Raw genomic sequence first — 14,800 nt, 5'->3', positions numbered from 1 at the left:
CGCTTATTGAGCTGATCCGATTCGACTGAATTAATCGAAACCCAATTAGACTTTTTGATATAAGGGTTCACACAGTAATAAAATATTTATTTAATTTCGAGTTTTAGTGCAGTACAATGCAGTAGCTTAGATATCTTATAACAGTTCTATTAAATATATCGAATTAAGTACTTAAAAGAAAGAAAGAAGAAAGGGCACGAGTTAAAAATTCATGAGATTATGGACACACAAATAAGTAATATATCACTTAAGTTATTAACTTAATTATTTATATCTACTTATTAATTAGCGGTTTCTGGCATAACTATGCATGTTTCCCAACATCGTCTCTCCCTCCTATATTATAACTAATTTTCAAGAACTTGATCTATTGAATTTTGATAATAATAATTTTATTGCAGGGTCAATGGACCATTTTGCATGTGTCGAATCAATACATGGATCTTCAAGTGGCATATTAATGTCGCAAATATTCATGAGCATGTGGGCCTCCCGCATTCCTCATCCAATTCCATTGGAACATCTCCGTAAATTAAAATTTGTAACACGCGGAGAACTGTAGAGGAGAAAAACGCAAAGGGACCGACCGAATCCGACTGATCATATACATTTTGAAATGTTGCGACTGTTAAAACATAGTAAAAAAATAAAGTGAAAAATCATACTCACTCGATAACATAATCGTCCGAATAAAATGCGCAGTTGATGGCTCATCAAATAACGAAGCCATGTAAACATCGAAGGAGCAGACATGCAAGAACTTCCCCCTCTATTCAAGCCATGTTACCCTGCAAAAAATGAGAACATTTAAGAGTACACAACACAACGTGAAGATTATCCTATCATTATTATATGGACAATTAATTAATTAGCTCTAAGATCGACAAGTAAAGGAGTAAATAAAATTGTATGTAAATTGAGGGAGAAGATGTAGTTTAGTGAAATATGACCTCACATGATAATTAAGAAATTTTAAATTCGACTCTCATGTTATGATGATCTTTATTTCTTTATTAGTTAGTAAGAGTTCTATTATTTTAAATTGAGCTCATGAAATCTCTTTTATATTAAAAAATTTGTATGCTCATTCATATATTTAGGAAGCAAAATGGAGATCTTGACAATGTATGAGATATTTAATTATTTAATTATTGGACTGAGGAGAGGTGAGAGATATTAACTTGATTTGATCAATTTTTTTTTATTAATCAAGGGATTAAATTCCAAAAAAATAATAATAAATACAACTAGACAGAGGACACGTAAACATAGTGACAGGACATATCACATGAATGAAGCCTGAGGTAAACATAGTCAAAGATCCATGGAGGCCATCCAATTTTTGTCTCTCAGATTTCCCTTTTTTTAAAAAAAAATTTCCTCTGTCTTAGAAAAAGAAAAATGGGATTCGTAATATATTTTTGGGATATAAAAGTTGAACATTTGGGACAAGGCTGCCCCCTATGGATCCGATATGTTACTTTTCTTAATAATTCTTCTATTTCTCGTATAAATCCTATTTTTTTCTACCAACCAATCAAATGTTCTACCTTGTGGCAATTATATATTGTATTGACAGCCTTGTGAGACCCGCAATTAGTGTGTTTATTAACTTCACTTGAACGGACGAAAGCTCAAGATCTTAGCAGGTTCGTGTAGTCAAGCTGAAAGATCAGTCTTGCTTTGTGGGTCAATTGCAGAAAGTTTGGGCAACCATCGATCTTGTCCGGTGTCAATAATTGAAACCGAATTCATCGCGCACTCTCGTAACATCGTTCATATATCTTGCACCTAACTCACACTAGTAAACACAACTGATCTGATTTTGCTAGACTTCGTGAAGGAATGTGCATAAAGTTGCAGCACGACATGGTTCGAGATGCAACACGATACATAGATTTATGAATAGGAAATATAGGCAGATATGATTTTGCATTGGTAACCTCTGGTCTCGATAGGACCGTTAATTTAGAGTCTAATAATCAATAAACGTTTCGATTAATTGATGAAAGGAAAAGGAGTGACGAAGGATACAAGTGGAACCTACACCAGGCTTAAGCTTTTAATTTTTCTTTCTTGGTAGGTCTTAATTAATTCAGGTTGATTAGTTTGATGGGAAGGTGGCCGTGGGGGCGACTAATTAAAAAGCCATCGTTTTGCTCTGAAACCACATCAACCAAAAAAATTCCATCAAAATAAATATCAAGGAGAAAAATATTATATAATGGAAAATATGCTTAGAGGGTCTGCTTTTTCTTTTTTCTTTTTCCTTTTTTTAGAAAGACCTTAAGTTTAACAATGAATAGGGGATTTAGAAATAAAAGGATACTGAGATATATCTCATTAATGAGAATTGGACATAGAAAAATTTTGATTTCGGATTGAAAGCGAGTATTACCGTATTGAATCTCATTCAATCTAATTAGAAGGGTTTTCTTTATTTTATTTTTAGAAATTTTGCTTAATTCTTATGAAAATATTATAAAACATTCTCTTAATCTCTTACGGACATAGTGATAGTGAAGCCCCTTTATTATGAGTTTGTCTAATTGAGTACCCAAACTTTCAAAGAAAGAACTAATCTAATTCTCTATCAGAAAGTGTTTGAGTCACTTGTGTCGATTGAAGAAACTAACCACCAACAGTGGACTCGATGAAGCCTACTGATCATGTCAAGCCATGAGCACAAAAAAAAAAAGAGATTGAACCAACGCGTAGACTCTTAACTAAGGGTCGGCTATCCTTGTTGTTTGTCTAAGGTGCCTCCTAGGTTGGCATGTTGATAACATTATCATTGACACTAATGCTAGCCCTTACATTTCAGTCTCTGATCGTCTGACATTCGCACAAAATCTACTCTGGAAAATATTAGGTTCTCCATTATTTTCTTGGAATCGAGGCATATCACCAATCTAAAAGTATAATTTTTTGATATGGAGAAAAGAGAAGTTTGACCTCGATAGGGTCAAACCTATTTCAACTCCGCTTGCTTCAAAGTCTCCCTTATCCGTTGATGATGATGAGCTCCTCTCCTCTCTAAAATATGTTTCGGCGACCCAATTGAAAATTACGTTAATGGTGAGTCTGATTAGCAAATAAATGCATAAACCCCAAATTCCTTATCTCTCAGCAGTTTCTCAATTGTTTCACTTACTTCTGATTGAGGCCGGAGTGTATTGGCATGTAATTTATATGTACTCATAATTAATTTGTGGTCCCTTTATAATTAGTGATTAAATTATGTTGTAATTTTAATTATTCATCGGTTACCTTTGGACCGGCACTCGCAATTGACGGCGAGGTTTCCAAATGAACGACAAAAACCGAACCTTTTAAGTCAAGAAATCTGATTTGAGAAAAACGGAAACAGTCAGTATGGGACTAACCAAAGAACCCCCAAAGTTCAGGGACCACTATGTGCTATTTGACAAATAATTTTTTTTTTAAATGGAAAAAGGGGAAATCCCAAAAAAAAAGGAGGATATGGGAACGGATAAGCGACGTGTCGTTTTTGGCACCCAACATCACGCTGGCGGTTGTCACTTGGCGGGAACATTAGGTTTAGGACTGAGACAGAACAGAAGGGTAAGTTTTGAAAGGTAGTTGGCCTTCAACGGTCTTTCTTCTTCTTCTTGTTCTTCTTCTTCTTCTTCTTCTTCTTCTTCTGCAATTAACCCACCCTCCAATAAAATAACAATAACAATAAAATATAAGGAAATTCAAGAAATGGGTAACCGGCGAAATGAAATGGGAGCATCAAACACGAACTGCAGCTTCATCTTCTTCTTGTTTCACATCCAACAACCAGTCAGCCACACCAAATCTCCAGTCATTCTCAGCCAGCCTTTGGCCCCCTCGAAAATGTATGGATTTATAAGCAATCACTTTTTGGGCAGAATCCAGCCGCACTTCCCCCTCCTCTCCTCTCACTGCCCCTTCTACTTCTACTACAGCAGCAGCCTCCCACCTCACACTGCCTTAAAGAGTGAGGTTGGGACAGTTGGGGAGGGAAACGGAAACGCACTTCCTCATCCTATCACTCGGATAATCCGGTGTCCCGAGGGTACGTGCTTCCGGTCTCTCTAGCTCTCTGCGATCTCGATAGGTTGGATTAGATTGGATGCTCTGTTTCGAACTTTTTGAGACGGGGTGTTGTGTTAGGAACTGGGTTTAGTTTGGGGTTTACTTTTAGTCTGCTCGATGTGTTTTGTTGCTGTTAGTTAGCCAGAGCCTTGTGATGGGAATTGGATCTTTATCTGCATTTCTAGGAAAATGTCTGCCGATGATCTGATCAGTTCATTATTATCGAGGAAGTTCTAGCATTTCAGTTCAGCTTTTTATTCGTTTCATCTGATCGTTCGCATAGTCCTCGAAGTGGGGTTTTCACCAGCTCTGGAAGTAAAAGTATAACGAAAGATTAGACCTGGCCCTGCATTTTTACCGAGATGTATATCGATCCCATCGCCTTACATAGGATTTTTTTTCTTCCTGGCATTGTCTCTTTCTTGCCAGAAAGCGGTCCTCTGCTTTGAGATCTCGTAGGATTTGTCGATTTTCTATTCTAGTCGCTTTGAAGTGACAGCGTTCGAACTGAATTCAACCGATGGAGCAGATCCTGAACTAGTTAAAGAGTTATAGGGGATAAGTGAATAAGTACGATTGCGCCTTTTTTTTTTTGGGAACATATATAAGTAGCAGAAAATTTGATAAGGTGATATAGTTTCTGAAAATGTATTAAGATTAGCTTTCTCATAGTTTGTCTACTATATCACACAAACATCGATTACCAGAAGAAGCTTGACGTAAAACTCGAATTTGGATACAGGTTGGAGGTTGAAGAATGGCAGAAGAATTGGACAAGCCGCTGCTCGACCCCGAGAACTTCAACCGTGATAATATTGATTTGGTAATGTTTGCCAGAAAACCGTTGCTTACAATCCATTGCGTTCTCGAATGTGCACAATATATTGATAAAAGTTCTCCCGACAACTATTGAACAGGAGCGCTTACCCCTAGACGAAGTCTTCGAGCAGCTGAGAACGACCCGACAAGGTCTCTCTTCTGAAGATGCTGAGGCAAGGGTGCAAATTTTTGGCCTGAACAAGCTTGAAGAGAAGCCGGTAAGATTATGGAATAAAAAATTTGGGGGAAACAAAAGGTTAACTGATCAAATGAAGCTGTTTTCAATTCAATCCGTAACTTTTTAAGAATTTTTCTGTATACAGGAGAACAAGTTCTTGAAGTTTCTCGGATTTATGTGGAATCCCCTGTCATGGGTCATGGAGGCAGCAGCAATCATGGCTATTGCTCTTGCCAATGGGGGAGTAAGCACTTGCCGTTTTCATGGACTTACTAAAAAGGAAATATCACATCTGCACTTAACGATATGCTGATAAGTATAATTCATGCTTTGTGTGTTTCAGGACGAAGGTCCTGACTGGCAAGATTTCGTGGGTATTCTTTGCCTGCTTCTAATCAACTCAACGATCAGTTTCATTGAGGAGAACAATGCAGGTAATGCAGCAGCAGCACTCATGGCCCGTCTAGCTCCCAAAACAAAGGTACTTGAACGTTGAACCTAGATCTTTGCGACTCTTTCATCGGTTAAATCAATTCATGGCAACAACGAGGATAATGTTCTGGCTGCACAGGTTCTTCGAGATGGACAATGGCAAGAGATGGATGCATCCGTCTTAGTACCTGGTGACGTTATCAGCATTAAGCTCGGAGACATCATCCCAGCAGATGCCCGACTTCTCGAAGGAGACCCTCTGAAGATCGACCAGGCAAGTAAAGTTCAGTTTATCGGTTACTGTTAGACCATGCTTGATAGCCATGACCAGAGCATAAGGAAAACCGACATGCGTTACCCAGTTACCAGAGCACTTAGGACTTTCTTATGATCTGCTTGTTGCTTCTCTGAATTGTCGGGTTTATGTTTACTTTCGAAACAATTAATGGACTTGTTAAAGTTGCTCACAAGTAAGATCCAAACGTGCAGTCATCTCTCACAGGAGAATCTCTTCCGGTGACCAGGAGGACTGGTGATGAAGTCTTCTCGGGCTCAACTTGCAAGCATGGAGAGATAGAAGCTGTAGTCATAGCTACTGGAGTCAACACATTCTTCGGAAAAGCTGCACACTTGGTCGACTCCACTATAGTCGTCGGACATTTCCAGCAGGTAATACTCAAGAAACTTGAAATCCTGAAGTCCGCCTTGTGAGCTTGTAAAAGTTCTACAACTTCTGACAAGCTTTCTTAAACTCGTGCAGGTTCTGACTTCTATTGGGAACTTCTGCATCTGCTCAATCGCGGTTGGAATGGTTCTTGAGATCATCGTGATGTACCCGATCCAACACAGATCATACAGAGATGGAATCAACAACCTCCTTGTCCTCTTGATCGGAGGAATCCCGATTGCTATGCCAACTGTGTTATCTGTCACCCTGGCTATTGGTTCTCACCGGCTGTCCCAACAGGTTCCAAACAATACATCGGTCCATATGAGAGAAGATTAGAAAAAAAAATTGTGTTTTGGAAATTTGAACCATTTCCTTTTGCTGTGAAGGGTGCCATTACCAAGAGGATGACTGCGATCGAGGAAATGGCAGGAATGGACGTCCTCTGCAGTGACAAGACCGGGACCCTGACCCTGAACCGCCTTACGGTTGATAGAAATCTCATCGAGGTACAGCAGCTTCATTTTGCAAGAATCAACTGACTTCACAGCGATTGTGTTTTACGAGAAAGCTTTACCAGGTGAGCCTAAGTTATGTTACAACGATCTTCTTAGGTTTTCCACAAAGATATGGACAAGGACATGGTTGTCCTCTTGGCGGCGAGAGCATCCCGACTCGAGAACCAGGACGCTATTGATGCTGCGATCGTGAACATGCTTGCAGATCCAAAGGAGGTAACAGATTTTACGAGCAATACATAATTCAGGAAAACAAATATTCACGGCTCCTTACATTTATGTATGGAAAGAAAATGAAGGAAATCCTCTGTTACAGGCTCGTGCGAACATCAAAGAGGTGCATTTCCTGCCATTCAACCCAGTGGACAAGCGTACAGCGATCACTTACATTGATGCCGATGGTAACTGGTACCGTGCTAGCAAGGGTGCCCCTGAACAGGTACGTGGATTCTCGACGAAGATAAGCTCAACAAGATGATCTAAATCTCAACTTTCTCTTTTGCTAATCTGTCGGTTTCTATCGATCAGATCCTGAACATGTGCATAGAGAAAGACGAGATCAAGGGGAAAGTCCATGCGATCATTGACAAGTTCGCCGAGCGTGGCCTGCGGTCTCTTGCAGTTGCTCTTCAGGTGTAACTTGAAATCTTTCTCGATTTCTAGTCCATCTTTTCAGTTGGTCCAAGTATTAAACAAGGACTGGTTTCATTGCTGCAGGAAGTTCCAGAGAAGAGTAAGGAGAGTCCTGGAGGTCCTTGGATGTTCTGCGGACTGTTGCCTCTCTTTGATCCACCAAGACATGACAGTGCTGAGACCATCCGCCGAGCACTTAATCTGGGAGTCAACGTCAAGATGATCACAGGTAATTTGTCACCGAAGCAAACATCATCAAAACAGTTCATTGCGATTCCTTAAAATTGATAAAATTAAGGAGTTTACCATCAATACATGGAAATGGAATGTAGGTGATCAGTTGGCAATTGCAAAGGAGACGGGGCGACGGCTTGGGATGGGAACGAACATGTATCCCTCGTCATCCCTGTTGGGGCGTGAAAGAGAGGAGCATGAAGCTCTCCCTGTCGACGAGCTCATTGAGAAGGCAGACGGGTTCGCTGGAGTCTTCCCAGGTACATGAGTACATATAAACAAATACATACGCAACCAGAAAAATATCAATTTATATATTTCGGAGGACTAATATTTTCAGTTTCAATCTCTAGAGCACAAGTACGATATCGTGAAGATTCTGCAGGAGAAGAAGCATGTGGTCGGGATGACTGGAGATGGTGTGAACGATGCACCTGCTCTCAAGAAGGCTGATATTGGGATTGCAGTTGCAGATGCTACTGATGCTGCAAGGAGTGCCTCTGACTTGGTTTTGACTGAGCCTGGGCTAAGCGTGATTGTTAGCGCTGTCTTAACTAGCCGAGCCATATTCCAGAGGATGAAGAATTATACAGTAAATTTCTGCACCCTTTTTCCGGCTTTTTTATTGTAAGTTGTGAGATGATGAGACTGACCTGAGAATGCACAAAATTATGCAGATATATGCTGTCTCCATAACAATTCGTATTGTGGTGAGTATCCCAGGAGATTCGTATTTTTCAAGTATAAAAGCAGTATTTTAGGTGTTTCTTCCAAATACTGAAGGCTGACTTACTGTCTCCCACAGCTCGGTTTCGTCCTCTTGGCCTTGATATGGGAATATGACTTTCCGCCTTTCATGGTTCTGATCATAGCAATCTTAAACGACGGTATGTGGGCCCAAAATGCTTCCAGTGTTTCACCTTTGTCGCATCCATTGATGATTCTCTTGGAGGGCAAGCAAACTGAAATTCACCGAAAGCTTTGTGTGGATCTATCTCAGGTACCATCATGACCATCTCAAAGGATCGAGTTAAACCATCCCCCAGGCCCGACAGCTGGAAGCTCAACGAGATTTTCGCTACAGGAGTCGTCATCGGGACCTATCTAGCTCTAATCACCGTGCTCTTCTACTGGGTTGTGATCGACACGACATTTTTTGAGGTAAAGAACCTAAAACCACGTGTCCCTTTCTCTGAAGGATCATTTCTTTGGGAAAATGTAACGGAAGATTCTATGGCTCTTTCCATTCAGGACCATTTCGGTGTGAAATCCCTATCGAACAACTCCGAGGAGGTCTCCTCTGCTGTATATCTCCAAGTCAGTATCATCAGTCAGGCACTCATATTTGTCACCCGAAGCCAGAGCTGGTCATTTGTCGAGCGACCTGGTGTCCTCTTGATGTGTGCTTTCGTGGTGGCTCAACTGGTAAAAAACTGCTCTGTTTTTAATGTTTTCGTTTCTCTGATAACACATAGAATAGGGTAATAACTGCCCGATTCAACCTCAGAACAGTAAAGGAATTCAGCTGCATCTTTCATACAAGAAAACAAGAAACCAATCCATCATACAACTGAAAGCGAACCTCGTAGAAGATCTGTAACTTACCCATCAGAGAGTAGTCATAGTCATAGTCAAGTTTTCATCTTTTGTTCAGACTAAAATGATTTCCTGCTGCCCTGACATCTAGGTGGCAACCTTGATTGCTGTCTACGCACATATCAGCTTCGCCTACATCAGCGGCATTGGATGGGGATGGGCCGGTGTCATCTGGCTCTACAGTCTAGTCTTCTATGTCCCACTCGATATCATCAAGTTCATAGTCCGATATGCGCTCAGCGGAGAAGCATGGAACCTCTTGTTTGATAGGAAGGTAAGCACAATATATCCTTATCGCAAAATGACTCAACCGGGTCTTTATCAGTAGATAACTAGACCATGCTGCAAAACTATACAGGGATCTATTTGCTGGAGTATATACTCTCAGTCCTTTTCTGCTCTAATTTCTGTGCTTGCTTTTGTGGACAACAGACGGCGTTTACTTCCAAGAAAGATTACGGCAAGGATGATCGGGCTGCTCAATGGGCTATTTCTCAGAGAAGCTTGCAAGGTTTGCCTGGTCTCGAGGAGTTCAATGGGCGCCGATCTCGATCTTCTCTCATCGCTGAACAGGCCCTCCGTCGTGCAGAAATCGCCAGGTTCTAATTGCATCTCCTTTAACTCATCAAGTTCAATTCTCAATCGGGTGTTCATTCGCGCAGCTTCTGTGCACACATATCATTAGGCTAAAAGCAAACTCTGCTGTTGCAGGCTTGGGGAAATACACACTCTGAGAGGACATGTTGAGTCGATTGCAAGGCTCAAGAACTTGGACCTGAATGTGATCCAATCAGCTCACACGGTTTGAAGAAGTTGCAGATAGTGCAGTTTTCGGTTTCCGAATGATGGAAAACCTCAGAGCACTTGATCAGTCAGTTTCATTCAAAAAAGGATTGCGATCTTTGTTGTAGAAGAGCTTGGGGAAACGTTTCCCGATTTTCGCGGCATCAAAGATCGATCAGGCAAGTGTCCAGACAAAAATCTCCTGCCAAACCCAGTTACATTTCTATGTACTTGTTTACATTCCTCAATCTGTATTGCAATTTTTTTTGGATAGAGAGCAGACTATCGAATTTTGAGCTTGGGAAAAATTCTTGTTCCGATTGATCTGAGAGGTATTTATGTAATTTAGGAAACTCCGAGGGTAATAAAAGTACTTGATCGAATTCCATCTTATTGCTTCAGAAATCACAGATTTCAGTATTAATCGAAATACATTGAGAGGGAACTCATGTAAAAGCCAACATAAGGAACCAAAAGGAAAAACCCGAATAGAGCTGAATTCATACGTATCTTCAGAAAGAGGAGATCTATCTTCTGGACTCCTTCCCGAGCCTGATGGAGTCAATGTAATTCGTGGGGCAATGTGCAGAAATTCCTAGAAGAAAGACTCCAAATACTCTGAACAATATCAAGAATCACCCTTCTTTGTACTCTGGCCCGTACAGATAACCCATAGCTAAGCCTCGAACCAACTCCCAGACTGCGTTCAGATGTATGGCAACCGCATGACTCAGGCTTAAGTTCTTGTTGGGTTCCTTCTCCGATATCTTTGCACATGCACATATCAATCAATTAGTGAGTCCCATAAAAATGTTTGGTTACAATGAAAAGACCCCTCATGAGTACATCCACAATTGATGTTATCAACCATTAATGTTACAGAACCGCTTTGGTTCAAAGATTCGGAAGTAGAGGCACATGCCAAAATGCTTGTACAAGAATGTCTTGTCATCATATGGCAATCTCGGGACAAGGTCATTACAATACATGACCCTAAAGTATCTCGGTTTGGGAAAATCTAGACGAGGCTCCATGAACCTCCAAAGCTGCCTGTCCCCGACCCGAGGTTGCCCGAATGTATAGACAACCAACAACCTCTGCATTACCTCCACCTCCTTGGGAAATTCCAGAGCTATCGGGAATAATATTGCTAGAGCCCCACCAAGGCTATGCCCTGTGACAACAAACTAAAGGCTTCGAGGAATCCCATGTGGACCTTTCCCATTTTTGGGATCTCAAATCACGAGTAGTCAAAGTCGGTACTCCAATCACAGTCCTCGAACGGTTCAGTTCCCCTGAAGCTGATCAATATCAAGTTTGCATCTTCGGGCTTATCGCACATTATGAACACTTGAGTTGCCCTTTCCTTTTGGTAATCTATCAGGCCATTTTCCAGATGATAAACGGAAAATAACCAGGACCTGGTACTTACTGTATATTCAATACGAAAAGTTTCACTGGTCATTCCCTTACCATTTCAGCAGTCATAAAAATGAACCAAATGCCTCTGCAACCATCAAACGTTAGAACCGTAAAATATAGCAATCCCAAAAAAAAAAATAATAATTTAAGCAGACTGCAAGGTAGGATATGTAGAATTGGGCATGCCTTCCAGTGAAGAGTTACAACATTCTGAATGACTTTTGAGTTCTCGTAAGCGAGCGCTGAGGCCATGATAATGAGGTCCATGAGAACCCGATTACCCAATTCTCCTTTCGCAATCTTCCCCAGAGATACTAAATCAGTGCAATCTTCCATTGGGTTCTTGCACTCAAAAAGATCTTTCCGCCCATCTAAGTGCCCAATCATGCTGATGAAAGTCTCTGAACCCCTCTGCGGGATTACCACTTTTCCTGCTTCCACACAATTGTCACAAACACTATAAAGCATTAAAATCTGAAAGAAACATGTAACTAATTTGAACCAGCTTCACCCTCTAATAACAGTACCAACTACTGCACGGTCGGAAACCTGAAAAGTAAAGTCCCTAACGAGCAAGGCTAGGCACCAACAATGAACTTCATTGCAAGCAATTTCCTCATCTATATAATTTACTCATTGCGCTACAAACACTGGGAGCATGCTCTAATACCGTATCGACTTATCGAGAAACCATGACCAGCTGGTGTGGCAGCTGCTGGACTCAGCAAAGTTCGGTTTTTTGGGAAGCTGCATGAAACTCACCCGCAGGCGAAATTGAGGAGAAACCGGAAGAGGCTGCCATTGCTGGGAAGGAGGTCAAGGAAGAACTCCACCAAAAAGCTGGTCCATTCCGTGGGCTTCCTGAAGACACCAAGAACCTTCCTCATTATGATCGACACCACAATGACCCACCTGTGGTCAGACGCCACGGTGGTCAGCAGGCCCTCCCCGAAGCTCTTAAGGAGCTTGGCCCCGCTTCGGACATTGCACCGTACCCTGTAATTGAACAAGTCCCCGGGACCCTTATTTGCTGGGTTCACGGTAAGTTACCGGAAGGATAAGGGGTAGTCCCCATTGCTAGGGGCAAGCTGTTCTTGTTAACTTTTGGCCATGGCGGTGGTGATGCTTGAAGATATTGCTCCGTTTCTTGAAGCAACAGCTGCTGATGAGTAAGAAGAAGAAGAAGAAGCCGGAGGGGTGGGTGATTTTTATAGTGGACAAGACAAGAATCTTTTCGTCATGAAACCGCCCGCAGTTCCTGTTGGGTTCCATTGTATTACAGTTGTACATTATCTTGATATCTTGTATTTCAGTATAGCTTTTTTATGTTAGGCTAGATATCATATGTTTCCTTATATTCCTAGGACTTTCTTCTTTCAGCTGGATGTAATTGATCATATAAGGGTCTTCCCTGATGAATGAATTGACACCGAATGTTCAGCAGAATAATTCAGCACTTTCTTCCTATCATGGTATCAGAGCGGAAGGTTTGAGGACCGTGTAGTTAAATCACAATCACATTCTCTTTCTCGGCAAATCAATTAGCCGACTCCCTGTTCAATCATGTCAGGAGGAAATGCAATCCCAGCTGCCCTCCCTTCTGCAGGAAATAGCCAGGGCGTGGCTACCCCTCTTCCAGCAGCGACTGCAGCTTCATTGGTGTAACCTTACACTCCGTGCGAAGAACAAAGTAGGTTTTATCGATGGAACTTTACCCAAACCTGCAGATGGTGACCCCAACAAGCCACTGTGGGTGATGGCGAATTCTCTGGTGGTTACGTGGATAGTAAACTCGTTGGAGAAAGATTTGCAACCCAACATAACTTGCATTGAGAATGCACAGATTCTCTGGGAAGATTTGAGGCAATGTTTTTCTCAGGGAAAAGAGACACGGATTTACCAACTAAAGAACAAGATATATGGATCTCGACAGGAAGGGAAGCTAGTGGCTGAGTATTATGGGTCTCTTAAGGGGCTTTGGGATGAACTGGATAATCTCATGGAGTCTGTTACCTGCTCCTATGCGTGTGTTTGTGGGGCAGCTCAGAACCGACTGGGGCAAAGAGAGAGGGAGAAAGCTTATCAGTTTCTCATGGGATTAAATCCTGAGTTTGCTACGGTTCGTTCTAACATATTAAGCATGGATCCTTTCCCTAATATTAACCGTGTTTATCAGATGGTTTGTCAGGAGGAATGACAAAGAGCCATAGCTCGTTCCCAAAGGATAGCAAACTACTGCATTTGCAGTAAAAGCAGCGGATGATAACAGACATGTAGCACAGCAAAGTGGAACCAGACCTCAGTGCGACTACTGTAATCGGATTGGGCACACAAAGAGCACCTGTTTCAAGCTGAATGGATGTCCAACAAACCCGGATGGACATCAAAGCTCTAGTGGCTGGGACAGTCAGTATAAAGTGGGTGGCTCGAAAGGATCAAAATGATTTTCTAGTAAGAGGCAACACGGCTTTCATGGGAAGAAGTCTACAGGCGGTTTCAATCAAGCAAACGCAGTACAGAGGGGGAACCAGTTGTCTCCAGCTTTACCTTTCTCTGAAGGGCAGATACAACGATTGCTGAGTCTGATCGGGCCTGATGAGGAGGGTGAAAACCAGACCGGTAATCATTTTGATTTCATATCTTGCAATGAGACGTGGATTATTAACACTAGAGCCTTTAGACATATGATTGGTTGTTCTCGTTTCTTATTCGAATCATCGTCTTTACGGAGTGACTCACCTGTTTTTATTCGTAACGGGAAATCGGTCCAGGCCACGCATGTTAGCAATGTGCACCTTAGAGGATATTTCGTATTGCCTAGAGTTCTGCTCGTTCCAGATTTCGATTGCAATCTTATATCTGTTGCTCCACTTTTAGAAGAAATGAATTGTCAGATAATATTCTCCTCTGATTTATGCCTTATTCAGGACCGCGAGTCGCTGAAGATGATTGGAGTCGGTGAGCTCCATGGAGGGGTCTATCATTTGCGATACATTGCTCGAGCTCGTGAAGTTAATAAGGTGGCGACAGTAAGGGAGAATGATGTGTGGCACAAGAGGCTCAGGCATCCATCTCCCCGAGTTTCTATTCCCGGTTTATTATTAAAGACTGATGTGAACAAGGATTGTGAGGTTTGCCATAAAGCTAAGCAAACTCGATCTCCATTTCCGAATAGTTTAAATAAAGCGAGCTCTATTTTTCAATTGGTACTTGTTGATATATGGGGCGCTTATAAGGTTCGATCTACGTCGGGTGCATATTACTTCTTAACTATAGTTGATGACTTGAGTAGAGGCTTGTGGGTATACTTAATGCGAGACAAGTCAGAGGTAAGATGACATATAATAAATTTCTGCAATCTCGTACAGGACCAATTTTGGGGCTCTTCCCCGAGCATGGCCCTGTCAAGCAAAACAAACGGCCATTACTCGGCGC

General features: G+C 41.7%; 2 protein-coding genes across 3 annotated transcripts; one reads left to right on the top strand and one right to left on the bottom strand.

The window, feature by feature from the left end:
• The first annotated feature begins 3,878 nt into the window (after window positions 1-3,878).
• On the top strand, window positions 3,879-10,336 carry LOC116211012 (ATPase 10, plasma membrane-type). 2 transcript variants are annotated; one of them, XM_031545198.1, is made up of 22 exons: window positions 3,880-4,063; window positions 4,826-4,906; window positions 5,001-5,120; window positions 5,226-5,324; window positions 5,424-5,561; window positions 5,652-5,786; window positions 6,002-6,181; window positions 6,273-6,479; window positions 6,569-6,688; window positions 6,794-6,913; window positions 7,014-7,136; window positions 7,226-7,330; window positions 7,415-7,559; window positions 7,663-7,824; window positions 7,918-8,156; window positions 8,242-8,274; window positions 8,370-8,451; window positions 8,565-8,725; window positions 8,816-8,989; window positions 9,252-9,434; window positions 9,593-9,759; window positions 9,872-10,336. In XM_031545198.1, the coding sequence occupies exons 2-22, from the start codon at window positions 4,841-4,843 to the stop codon at window positions 9,966-9,968; spliced, it is 2,856 nt and encodes a 951-aa protein (XP_031401058.1). In that variant the 5' UTR covers window positions 3,880-4,063; window positions 4,826-4,840; the 3' UTR covers window positions 9,969-10,336. The 2 variants fall into 2 exon arrangements, with proteins under 2 accessions (XP_031401057.1, XP_031401058.1); XM_031545197.1 differs by having other exon boundaries at window positions 3,879-4,063; window positions 8,565-8,989.
• Window positions 10,337-10,470: 134 nt separating this feature from the next.
• Window positions 10,471-12,411, bottom strand: LOC116211043 (the record flags this gene model as incomplete). The annotated part of the gene is given in 6 exon segments (XM_031545238.1): window positions 10,471-10,708; window positions 10,832-11,132; window positions 11,135-11,320; window positions 11,417-11,450; window positions 11,552-11,799; window positions 12,132-12,411. Coding segments are annotated over 6 exon segments (1,287 nt in total), but the record flags the coding sequence as incomplete, so codon positions are not given.
• Between the last annotated feature and the right edge of the window lie 2,389 nt (window positions 12,412-14,800).

The sequence above is a fragment of the Punica granatum genome, chromosome 6, assembly GCF_007655135.1.
Source record: "Punica granatum isolate Tunisia-2019 chromosome 6, ASM765513v2, whole genome shotgun sequence".
Lineage (NCBI taxonomy): Eukaryota > Viridiplantae > Streptophyta > Magnoliopsida > Myrtales > Lythraceae > Punica > Punica granatum.
This window is presented reverse-complemented; position numbering and strand designations above follow the sequence as displayed.